The sequence below is a fragment of the Tribolium castaneum genome, chromosome 1, assembly GCF_031307605.1.
Source record: "Tribolium castaneum strain GA2 chromosome 1, icTriCast1.1, whole genome shotgun sequence".
Lineage (NCBI taxonomy): Eukaryota > Metazoa > Arthropoda > Insecta > Coleoptera > Tenebrionidae > Tribolium > Tribolium castaneum.
The window spans coordinates 26,863,592-26,876,909 of NC_087394.1; the positions used below are offsets into that span (position 1 = coordinate 26,863,592).

At 30.1% G+C, this 13,318-nt stretch overlaps 1 protein-coding gene across 6 annotated transcripts in view; it reads right to left on the bottom strand.

The window, feature by feature from the left end:
* LOC107397517 (ankyrin repeat domain-containing protein 33B) overlaps positions 1 to 13,318 on the bottom strand; it is a 53,251-nt gene that overhangs the window by 30,679 nt on the left and 9,254 nt on the right. The window contains exons 1-4 of one of the 6 annotated variants that reach the window (XM_015977927.2): positions 12,991 to 13,254; positions 9,591 to 9,660; positions 4,695 to 4,871; positions 478 to 912 (exon numbers count right to left, since the gene is read on the bottom strand). In XM_015977927.2, the coding sequence (XP_015833413.1) occupies positions 478 to 912; positions 4,695 to 4,871; positions 9,591 to 9,635 (657 nt within the window). In that variant the 5' untranslated portion in view covers positions 9,636 to 9,660; positions 12,991 to 13,254. Of the gene's footprint in view, positions 1 to 477; positions 913 to 4,694; positions 4,872 to 9,578; positions 9,661 to 9,708; positions 9,911 to 12,990; positions 13,255 to 13,318 lie in introns of those variants that run through there. The other 5 variants (XM_015977924.2, XM_015977923.2, XM_015977926.2 and 2 more) reach the window with 5 other exon arrangements.

Genomic DNA, 13,318 nt, shown 5'->3' on the forward strand with positions numbered 1-13,318 from the left:
TGTTAGACTTTAAATTTGTGATGATTAATTTGTTAAAGAATAATTCAACTGAACCACAGCTGGCAAGAGGACTAATCGAGCTTTTTTGGAAAAAAAAAAGAAATTTTTGTAATTAAAAAATAAAAATATCATTAAATATCATTTAGTTTATCTGGCAAAGTTAACCCTATTGGATACTTATTTTATTTAGCTTATATAATTTTCTTATTTCCTCTTTTTGTAATTGTTGATTAATTAGTGGAGACTGGGAATAAATGAAAAATTAAAAAAAAAATAAAAAGTTTTACTGATTTACTGTTTATTCATAAAGTTAAAGTAACGTTAATGTTTATGAATAAACAGTAAAACTACAATTTCTACAATAATTTCAATTATTCCCAATCTCCACGAATAAATCAACAATTGTTTTATTTAACCGGACTTGGTGAAAAAAAATTTAGTTCGAAAAAATTCGTGTTTTTTTTGTGTTTGACTTACCCTTCCGCTGCTGTCACCCGCATTCAAGTCACTCTCGGCGATGCCCACCAGGGCAGCCCTCCTCAGGAGGTCCCGCAGGAGATGGTCGTCGGCATCGCGGGCCGCCCTCAGAAGGGCCTGTCCCTCTGGAGAGGCGGCCGCGTGCGGCGAAGCGTTGGCCGTTGGAGACAGCGTGCCCCGGATGTATCTTCCTGTGGGATGAACCCTGTTCCGGACTCCCGGTGAAGCAGTGACTGGAACGGCGCGACGTGAATCGACGACGGCGTCTGAAGCATAAACTCCGACGCTTTCTGAACGATGTGCATCTGAACGCTTACTGAAAGGAGCGCGAGTTCGTAACCAGCCGTCTCCCGCCACCGGCGGAGAAACGACGCCACCGCCGCCAACACACGGACTGACATCTGTGGGGGGCAGCGCGAAGCGCACGCGGCGAGCCTGTAAATGAACGATTTGGATGCAAGAAACGATTTGTAATTAAACTAGGTTTTGAACACAAAAATTCAACGACTCGTCAATTGAGCTTTTATTAAATTTTTAAAGCTGATTTTATCTTCTTTCATTGTCCTTCATATCTAGTTCCTCTATAAAATTCAGAGAACTCCTATTATAAATTTTGTAAGATAAAGTCAATTACACTTAGGGATTCCAATTCCAGAAATTATTTTTGGAAAACGAAATAATCACAAATCTGCAAATGCAAAAATGCCATAAATTTCGAAATCAGTCCCAAAATTTAAAAAAATATATGACCTTTTCCGTTTTGAATAATAACACATGTGGTACCTTGAAGTATAAACATAAAACTTATTAATTTATAATAAAAAAACTGAGAAAAAATAGAATACAAATTAATTTGTGTTTTTTATACTGTTATTGTAAAAATGCCTTCAAAGTCACAGAGACATTAAGATGTCGTTGCCCAATTTTAATCTTATTTGTGGTGCAAAATTGAAAGAATATAAATCGTGGACAAATTAGAAGTCGTTTTTCTATGAGCTGTTTCAAAACTATAAAAAGGCCAACGACCACTTTACCAAATTATTTTTTAAATAGGATTGTTAAAATTGTAAAATAGTTAGGTCATTGAAACTATAAGTTACATTGACTGTTATTTTTTTGAAGTGCATAGATAATTTCTAACTGCTAATTTTGAAAAAAAATGCGACGATGGCATTTTTATAGTTTTGAAATAGCTAATACTATTTATTTATTTATTTAGGTGCCGATTAATTAGTGATATCCTTTTCATCTAAATATTCCATTAAACTTTTCGTTCTTATTATTAACTGAAAATAACTATATTCCTAATAACTGGACTGATTTAATAAGATTTTTAACTTTAGGAATTTCGGAGATCCTGAGCAACGAGCTTTAATCTCCGTACATTGAAAATAGTAACTAATCCCTGAAAATTCTAATCACGGGAACCGAAGATTAAAACCCCTAAGTACAGTTGAACCTCGATAAATCGAACCTATATGCTATTCCAAAATAACGAAAATTCTAAAAATTACACTAGTTTTAAAGTGTGAGTGTTAGCAATCTTGCTTTAAACGTGATTGATCAAATGCAAAAATATTATTCACTTGTTGCATAACTTGACTACTACGTTTTACAGATAAAAATTAAAAATTGGCACCAATTTTTCGTAGGTCCAGAGGTTCAATCATTTTGAAAATACATTACTTGAATTAAGTATGGTCGATTTTAAAGTCGTATCTGGAAAAAAATGTTAAAACGTTATAACTTAGGCCTAGGCCCATAAAAGAATAATCACTCTGTATATTTTATGCCATAGGAATAATAAGTTAATTTTTGTATACATTTCATGATAATTTTTAATTAAAACAATATACAAAAAGAGTCTATAAAAAATATTTTACTGTACCTATCCCAAAAATTAATAATGATGAATTGATGACATACAATTCAAGGTACTTTATGAGTTGGTTTATAGAAATTGAATAAATCAGATGCTCTCGCTCTCAAAATTAACTTTTAACGGCGCATTAAATTTTAATTAAGCTCTCTATAAACAGGCCTTTAATTTTTAAATATTAATAAATATTAATAATTAAAAATACAACGTGTGTTATAATGATTTTCATCTAGTCGCCTGCGAATTTCTTAACTAATGACAAATATTCACATATAGAATATTGCCATTCTACATTTACCATACAGTAAAACCTCCCTTAATAAACACCTCGTAATAGCGGACATCTCTTCACAACGGACATTTTTTGTATAAACGTAACAAAACTTATATTAAAATTTCCACCTTCCATTAGTGGACAGCTCTCCACAACGGACATTTAAAGACTCCCCGTCAGCGTCCGTTGTTGAGAGGTTCTACTGTAGTTCCAATTTGGAAATACGCTTCAATAGTAAAAGTGTTTTCTTAGACATTATACCATTAGCCACATTTAAGCCATTTATTTACGGCCGCACTTTTAAGGCTATGTTGTCTTATGCTGGTTTTACACAGCATAAGATGTAGCTAAAGTTGCATTTCAGTTTCAAGGATTGTTCTAATTCGATATTTTTTCGATCTCATGTTTGTTTTTTACCGAATTTTTTTAAGTAGAACGAACATTTTTTGCATGTGAACCAATTTCGAAGTTAATTAGATAACAATCATTTTAACACACCTTGTATACATATAAATACAATTAATAATATCGATTAAAAAATTTTTATGATTTCTAGAGTTGTCATTCTAGAATAAACGATGCTTAGATGATATTATGTGCAAAAAATACGTAAAAAAAAGCTCAAAAATTATCCTTGTATGAATGTCTGAATCATCTTTGTATGATTTTAATTTAATTAACTATTTTTAGAGGCTAGCGCTGATTTGTTTACGTATTTTTTGTGCAAAACAAGATTTAAGCATCGTTTGAATAACATAAGAAAGAAGAAATAATATTTTTTGTACAGCGCCTTAACATGAAAAGAATTTTGAAAAGAATTCACCTTTGCAAATTTTTATAGAACAAATTTTTAAAACGCTTACGTTTTGTAAAAAAAAATTGAAAAAAATCGCAAGCAGCTTATTTTTGTGTGATTATGTTACTTTTCAAAATACAATAAATACTTTTAGTACTTATACACACCTTGTGGTGCGTGAATTTCATTAAGTTTGTTTCTTAGTGTTCTAGAAATTCACTAAAAATTTTATTTCAGTCTTACAGACTTCGAATAAAAGAAATTCTCCAGGAATTCAATTAAAACAGAAAAAATTTCTTCTTCTAGAATATAATTCCTTATTGCTGCATTATTACGTTATAAATTACATTTGGTTGGATTATTACGTTGTATTTTTAAACAATAGAAGGATATTTCCTAGTTTCAGTCTTATTCTCTCATATCACTGTCTTTAGCGTTTCCTTCAAACAGAAAATTAGTTCAAATCTTATTAGCGTCTCATCCTTGCGGTTAATTGTTTTTTAATTCACCATGAAATTAAAGATTTCACTCTTTAGCATTTTACTAAAGATTTTATTCTGATTTTAAATTATACCAATTAACAACTACCGAATTAAACAAACAATTGCTATGTTTAATAAAATTTAACATTTTAGCGATTGCTGCATAGAATGAGCTGGATTATATTTTTGTAAACCCACGTAATTCCAATTAAAAAATGTGTTTATAAACAACTAATATGTATTTTAAATCACGTAAACACAGTCAGATGCCAACGACTGAACTGTGGCACCAATGCAATTTATTTTCCATTAATTTATTTGCAATAAGGAACCAACATTCGATTGTGGAATCATGACATAGCTCTAAGTAAAATTCACAACCAATGTCTAATTAATTGGCTCAAACACTCTGACAAAATATCAATTTTCGAGCAAGGACATTCTCATCTAACCGATTTAACTCTTTTCAATTTGTTATTGTGCCAATAACACTTTATGAAAAACTTAAACAAGTGATGATGTACCTCAACAAACACGTGATATTTGCTTATTTCTTTGATTCGGCTAATCACCACTTAATCCCTCACCCACGTGTCTCACAAATTACACCGAACAAACTAATCAGGAGACAAAATTGAGTCGTCAAACAACGAAAATACGTCTTCCTTTTACATAATCTCCAGCTCGGAGTTTAATTCTTTCGTAATTATTTTCAGCACGTGGCTTGGCACGTAACAAGATTTATTCCTTGATCAAGAACTCAACAGCTGAGTTATTCTTACTTACAGTCCGGCAAGTTTTGCCCTCATTGGAATTCCGTGCCTCCTTTTTCTTGCCTGTGACACTTGCTACTCTGAGGGGTCCTGTGCTGGCCGCCTTGGCCCCAACTGTGCCGTAGCGAAGCGAGGGAAGCTCTGAGACTCTTTTCGTAACAGGGCGAAGAGTTTGCTGGTGAACTCCCGACTGCAAAAAACTGCTGTTTTATTTCAAGCCAAGTCATGATTATCAGCCGTTTGTAGGGGAGGTGTAGATAGACAATCAATGTTAAGCACGAAATAGTCGGGTTATACAGAGTTTAGACCGCAGTAACTCGCGCCTGGTACACGCCAACAATCGCTACTTCCTTTCCAAGTTGCAATCTCATTTCCACATATTGTGAAAATTAACACAACACGAGCTTTGGAATTTGCGTTTTTCACCAGTGACACAAAAACACAATTTTGCGATCGATTTGCGAAATCCAGGGCTAATTGAATCGCAAGTTGCCAGAATCGCATGACACCTCAAGACTAAGCTTTTCAAATTCAATTATGTTTGAATGATTGTGTCGTTGATTCGTGACTGCTGGAAGCACATGCGAGGGTGGCACTTTTGGGTGATTGTCACTGAAATCTACGACAGGGGAAATAAATTAAGGATTATTTTTCAGTTTTTTACGCGTAATCCTTTGACCAGAGTGAGCTAGAGCTCGAAACAAATTTAATTGAACGCAGAGTAATTAAATTTGTGATGAATAGAGACCCACTTTTTAATTAATTTAGACGGCGAATAGAAAACGGCACAAACACGTTACTAATTAAAGTTCTCAAAGAAAAATAATTGCTCATTTTGTCACTTCTTTCTTCGCGTGGAAAGTAAGTAATTTTAATTTTCTTGCAGCTTGCCAGAATCATCAACAAAAAACATTTTCCGAAGTTTTATTTGTTTTATTCCACTTTTTTAACATTTGGTTCAAGTTTATTGTAATGGCTATATTGAGCTTCCATGTGTTTGGTTTTGTAATTTCTATAAATATTGATTTTTCCAACACATTTGAATAGATAATAACATGTAACTATAAAACGGTTTAAAATAAAATGTAAGGTCTTTACAGATTAAAGAATTAAGATGTTTACTGACAATATTTTATCTACCTATAAATCCATGTTTCACGAAAACTTTAAATTAAAAGTTTTTTAGACTTACTACCATTTTGAAATTGAGGTTTTCACAAATGACTGAGCTTTTCAATTTAACCACAAGTTTTTAATTTTTTTTAAAACCTATCTTCAAGTTCGTAAATCATTTTTCACGATGTTTGGATGGTTTTGTGTAAAGTTGGTTGAAATTCAGTGTGAAATTTTTCATGGTATAAATATTTGCAAATTTTATTATTATTATTTTATGGTTTCGTATTTACCTACAATATTAAAATTTCATGTTTTCAGTTTTTAGCCAAATAATTAGTTGTTAGTTTTCCAACAAATATTTACATTTTTAAGATCTTATCATACAAAAACAGTTTTTTTATGAATTTCAAGATACCACACAAATATTTAACTCTAAAAATTTAAAATTATAACTAAAAATTTAATTTAATTCAGTTTCATGAAAATATGCACAACAAAGTTTTCTTTAAACTCATTTTGAAATTCATAATTTCCCATCAGCGAAAGCTTTTTTAACTCTTTTATGAGCTTTTTACTCTTCAAATTTTTATCAAGTTCTTAAAACTCTTCAGTTAAAGATTATCTTGTGGGTGGCACCTTTAAAAGTGATTGTCACACTAAAATTTACGACCAGGAAAATAAACTAAGTTAAAAATACAAAGTAGCTAATGGGATTAGTTCAGATATTCGTTTTTTATGTAATTGTTTCTCCAGAGTGAGGGTTCTAAACAAATTTAATTAAACGAAGAGTAATTAAAATTTTGAAACTTTTTAATTAATTAAGACGATGAATTAATTGAAAATACGTTGTTAATTAAAGTTTAGTTTCTCAAAAAAATAATAACTGCTCATTTTTGCCAGCTCTTTACCCAAATTAAAAAAATACACAAAATTTTCTGAAATTTTTGTTTTACGTTTTGTTTTCATTATTTTTTTCCAATACTTTAGTACTTGGAGTCGTTGTTTGGAAAAATCTCGAACTAAACTAAAGCAGTTTGGAATCTTGATGCTTCGAACATGTGTTCCATTTTTGTACTTTTTTCTTCTTATTTTAGCTAGAAATTTTGTTTTTATGGTTGAGTTGGTTTGATCAAAATACTGAGCTCTCATATGTTTGGTTTTTACAACTTCTAGTCGAATAATTAGTTTGTTATTGATTTTTTTTAATACCGAAGTAGTCTAAATGAGAAAGCTAAAAACTTAATGGTTTCTAAAATTCCTATTTTTTCTTCTTAGAAGTCTTTTTGTTTTTATTATTTGATTTTTTTTTCAGATTGTGGACAAGGTCTACGGGTTAAAATTCAATTCAGTTCAAAAACATTAAAAAAAATATTAAAGGTTTATTGATCGATTATTTGTTTAATCATGTCTGATTTTGTAATTTTGAATTTTCCAAAAAGTTTTAAGAGAATTCATAATTATGTAAAAAAAAGTTTTTTAATTTTACCTCAAGCATTTTACGTTACCTCAAATTATATTAGAGCTGATAGTAATAACTGATAGCTGATAACACATTTTCTTTCGTAGGGATTCAACTCATCACATCGTCGCTAAATAATGCCAAATAATTAAAAAAACTCTAGCTTTGATTAAATATTTTATTTTTAATATGCCCTCTTGTTTTCAGTTTATACAGATTGAACCAAAATTAACGCACAAAATTCAAATTTATGTTATGAGTCATTTTTCAAAAATCCCGTAACAGGTCATTTTTTTAATGCTACATTTTGACACCATAACGACATTTCTGATGTCATGCGTTTTTGAGTAATGACGTAATTTTTTTTAACGACAACTGACAATTTTCTTAAGTGTTTTAGATAGGTAGTACACATTTTTTCTTTCTGAAAAGTATAAAAAAATAAAGAAAATAAAGCAAAAAAAACAAAAAAGAGAAAATAATATAAAAAAGTTATAAAAGTTATTGAGTATTATACAAAGTTTTATTTTTTCATACTTGATTTACTTTATATATGATGATTTTTGTTTACTTTTTTACAAAAAGTATGAAAAACAATAGCTGCTTTTTATTATTTTATTTTATTTTAGTTTCTTATTACCAGAAAGATAAAGAAAAGATGTGTACTATCTAAAACAAAAATGTCGGTTGTCATTAAAAAAAAAAAATTATGTCAACTCAAAACCAATGACATCATAAATGTCACTATAATGTCAAAAATGTAGCATTCAAAAAAATAAAATCGACCTGTACAAGAATTTTTGTGAAAAATGGCTAGTAATAAAGATATAAATTTTGTGCGTTACTTTTGGTCAGTCTGTAATTTTTCGTTATGTTTAGCAACTTTTCCAACAAACAAAATATCTAATTTGCCAAACTGCAGACAATATTTTTAGGGTTTTGCAACCAATTGCCTATTTTTTCCAATTTAATTTTATTAATTATCGCTTCTTTAACTACTTTTCAAGGATTATATACATTTAAATATCAATATAAAATAGAGCTTAAAGCTTCTCTAAAACGGATTTGCTTAATTTTTCTAGCACCTTTAAAGATCGTGCTTATTTTTTAATTTTTCTAACAAATAGACATACAAGTAAATTAATTAATTGCGTTTTTGAGTATGTTAGATTTTTTTTGTTAGTTAAAAAAATAACCGAGCGATCATCGACCCCCCAATTCTCACCTCGTGTCGTATTTAATCGAATTCAGTTCCAAGTTCCGATTCTATCGCCAAATACAAGTGAATCGACCCTTGTTCTCCCCAATCTACAATAGCAAACAATCGTCCGACTTTGATGGATTGATTTACCCAAATCTTTTGTGTTTTGCAAATTACATTCTACTCACACTTAGAGGCAATTTTGAAATTTGAATTTTTACGCGAAATGTCACTCATTCGGCGGTTCAAATAAAAAATTCCATCCACAGCTCGAATAATTCACTCGCATGAAGCAGGTCAATGTTACACCAAATTACCCCTAATCTAATTATAAAATCGCGAGTATTTTGGTCACAAACAATCTAACACTAAATCTTTAGTTACAACTTAATAAAAAGTTGTGAAGCCTTGAAACCTTGAATACATTATTTTTGCTACGACGTAGGGCGTAATTTCTCCCCAAGTGGCTATTAATAGAAAATAAGGTAATTTTATAATACCACCTCGCGTTATAGTTGATTTATTTTCCTACATGAGTCAGTCTTTATGTGGAGATTTCCTCGAACACGACACAAAAATAAAACTTTTAATTAACTTTCGCACATCTGAGTTTTATTCTAATTACTTAATATTGGCCTTGATTAGCCGATATCAGTGACATATGGTCATATTTGTTAATTAGGTGTGTGCGTGAGGACACCACTTTTGTAATGAATATTCAACACTTGACTCTTGAAACGCTGCCACTGCAAATGAAAGAGGAAATTGGACACGGTTACTATTAGCAAGGAAATGGCCTTAGGATGGCTATATGGAAATGCGAAGGGTCAATATTTATTAATAAAGGTCGGCTAATTTTAGCAACGCATTCAAAATTCAATTTTTAAATTTTTTGTTTAATTTAATTTAAGTGGCAATGAAAGCAAAACTAAGATTATAAATAAGCTTTGGTTTAGAAAAATAAATTCTGAAGCACTGATAAATGCACCCGATCAATTTTCTTGTTTTTTCGTGAGTCACTACGTGTTTTACTCTATAAATTCGAAAAGGGACCAATTGTGCAATTAATCCTAAAATAAAACGTCTAGCATGCGAAACAGCGATCAAGAACTGACACTTACAACAAAAATTACCTCTTTAATGCAAGGCCGCAGCACCGTGTTTCTTGAAACGACCATTCTTGAAAATCGTCCTCTTCAAATCCTGCAAAGAAACGTCACGCAATACTGCAAATAGTTGCAATTTACTTACGAAATAGTTTGAAAATGCAATTGCTGCATCCGGTTAATAAATTAGCCAAAACAACCAAAAATAAATGCTATTTGAGTTTATGAAGTCCGGGAGGAATTTTCATGACTTGGTGCATTATTTAATTATTTCGTGTCAAGTTTCCGAACATGCCACAATCGGCGATTGCTAGAGCTTTACTGGAAGCTTTCAAAACTGGCAAAGTCCACAGCGAGCTTGCGAAATCACTCACTTGACACGGTCTCACGCTACATGCGCGCACGAGGGCTTCGGTTTCTGGGCATTTTTACACTTAATCAGAGATAATTAACGTTTTGGGTGGACGACACTGGAGTTTTAGTTATTTTTCTTTTTGTTATGAGCTAAGCAAAGTAATGAGAAAATAATGAGAGTGGTATCACTGAAATTAGACGTGTGATAGTGGAGTTTTACGACAATTCCATGAACCTTGAAAAACATTGTTTCTTGATGATTTATTAGGTCTTAGTTAAGGTATTTTTTAAGTAAAATTTTATTTAATAACAATTTCTAATAATATTTTGTATATTAATATTATTACTTTTTTAATAAGTTTTTAAGCGTTGTAATTTTTTACTGAAGGTAAATAGCACATACGACTTTACGAAAAAGCAAAATGTGTTATTAGATACACTATACTAGAAAAAAGTAACGGGTTTACGTGAAAACTTTGAATATGATTATTCGTGATTTTAGTGAAGATAGACTGAAGTCGTTTTTCCACTGTACCCTTTAGTTTTTTAAATTCTAGACAATCGCCTCAGTTTTTAATTTTTATCTTTGATTTAATTTTAGATTTCGGATCTGTGTAAGTTTGCTTGTTTAAAATCTCTATAGTAAAACTGCAATAACTCGGAGATGTTGGATAAAATAATTTTATCTTAAATTTTTTAGTTTTTATAAATATCAATTTTTCAAGTTCTTGGAACTTGTTTCACATTTTTTTTATTTTGTCACTTTTTTTTACGAAGTATTGATGATCCTGAAGTAAATACCTCAAATTATGCGACTAAAAAAAATAAGGAGTACATATCATTTTATTCCTCATAATATTTACTATTTTCCTTTAATATTTAGAGTCCACTTATTTATTATTTGTTTTTTTATGTGTTTTCCAAAATCTGTATGACAATCAATAATTATCAGTCGAAGTTTTTGGTTTTGCTAATAAATAATTAGTCAAAGTCTCTTGCCAAGAATTTTCATGACTGATTTCTCAAATCCTTAGAAGTTTTTTTTTCACATTTTAAATTTCAAGATCGTCAACATTAAGAGAAATCTAGAATTTAAAATATTACAATATTTGATAAGTTTGTATTGCAACCTTATATTAAAATTAAGAATATTCCTAATAAGAAATTAAAAATAAGAGTTTTTATTTCTTCTCAATCTTTTTTTCTCAGACTAATTGTTTAATTTAATCAAATTCAAAAATCTAAAAAAAAAATTTAGAATGAAAATAATTTTGGATACGTTCTTATAAAATTTCCTGGTTTTTCCAAAAAGAATTAGTCAAAATTCGAGTTTTTTTAATCTTTCAAAGACATTTCAAAATCTTCAAGTTACTACTAAATAATCAATTACTTATTTTTACTCTTTTTTTTTTCAATACCTTCGTGCTGAAGATTTTGAAGAAGAATTCTCAAATTATCTCATCATTCAAACAATTAGTTTCAGGAAGAGATAAGGTGTGCCATTCCATCAAAAATACAATTTTGAGTTCTTCTAAGTTAATGTTTAGTTCGACTGTTTCTTTTTCTTCTATCTTCTTCTAACTTTTTCTTCTTATTTGAATTAGATTTTTTATCATTTCTTCTTTCTGTGATCAATGATCATCCAAAATGTCATAATGTTTGTTTCGTGTTGTAATAACCTAAAAGTCGAAATTTTTTCTTTTTTTTTCGAGTTTTTTCAAATCTGGCATATATCTATATTTTTCTCATTTTTAATGATTTTCTTCAATTGTAGGCGAAATCTAGAATTAAATTCAAAACAATTCGTTGCAGAACATAAAATTTCTTTCAAAATCGAAAATTTTCCGGTAAGAAATTAGAAATTCAAAATTAAAAAAAAAGCCATCTCAAGTTTTTTACTCTTCATTCTTCAAAGTTTCACCTATCAATAAATTGTTCTATTAGTATTACTCATATACAGCGTGCTCAAAAACTGGCGCACCAACTCAATGGTGTGTGGTAGAGAAGTGGTTACATATGATGGTAAAAATAGTAAAAAAATTCTTTGTATTAAAGTTATTGATAAATAACTAATTTTAGGTAAATGATATGTGGCAACGTTGTCTAACAGTCATGATCGCAATAAACGTTAAGCAACAATAAAAATAAATTATTTTTGAAACGGTTTCCTAGGAAATAATTCCCAGTGTTGGCACATCTACACATTGTGATTTTTTTGATGAATTTTAATTTTTTTAAATTTAAAAAACTGCTAAAGTCTGATAGTAAAATTTAAAATAATTATTCATCGTTTTGTTACGGAACGATTACCTGGTATGAAACAAGAATATAAAAAAATAATGAAAACTAAAGAAGTTAACACAATAAGTTTGTAGCTTCAGATTTTTTAAAATATGACTTTAGGAATTTTTTCAACATTTTTCCCGTAATCTGCACTTGCTTCTCAATAACGTACCACTGAGTTGGTGCGCCAGTTTTTGAGCACCCTGTATGCTCAAATCTCAAAGAGATCAGTTTAAGTCGAAGTCATAGTCCAAAAAATCTAAATTTTTAAACAAAAATGTTTAGTGTCCTTTCATTTACATAAAACTGCCTCTTTGAACTTTTTAATCTTCCAATTAAAATTAGTCAAAATTCGAATTTTTTAAATTCTGCCAAAGATTCAAAATCTTCAGGTTCCTGCTAATTAGTCTATTCATTTTGTTTTTTAATTTTTGAATCTCAAGATCTTCAATTTTAATTTTCAAAAAAAAATTACTGAATTTTTTTTATTTATCTCAGAAACAAGAAAAAAGTAAATCAAGTTCTTCCCGACTTCTCAATGTATTTACTTTTTGATGTAGGCACATACTAAACTTTAAGTTCTTATGTCCTATCTGACATCTTCAATTCTCAAGAGAGATTTCCAATTTCCATCAAGTTTTTTTAAACTGTTATCTCAAGCACTTTAATTGTAAGTATTATTTGTTGAAATTTTCCAAAAACCAGAAATTACACATCTAATACGTAGATAAAAAAAATCGTTAACCTCCCTTGCAAAACTTAGACAGTAATTAACGAGTCGATAACTTACCTCATTTGCATCAAACTTGCACAGAAAACACAAACCGAGAAAGAATAGATTTTACATTATATTTAGAATGTTACTACTACAATACACATGGTTTATAATTTTAAACTTAGAATATTGCAGCGCGTGCGTTTCATCCGTGCCAAAGTTTTCTATCGGAAAGCTCCTTCGATTAATGTTATTCAATGTTTTGAGCTTTCCTCTTGCAATTATCGCAATGCGTGTGAAACCCAAGTCCCGCTGGTATTGGCAAAAGTTGATTACAATTTCGAATTTCATTACCAGGAGTTTCGTGTTGTTGATTTTATTGTTTCCATCAAGGTTAAAAAAT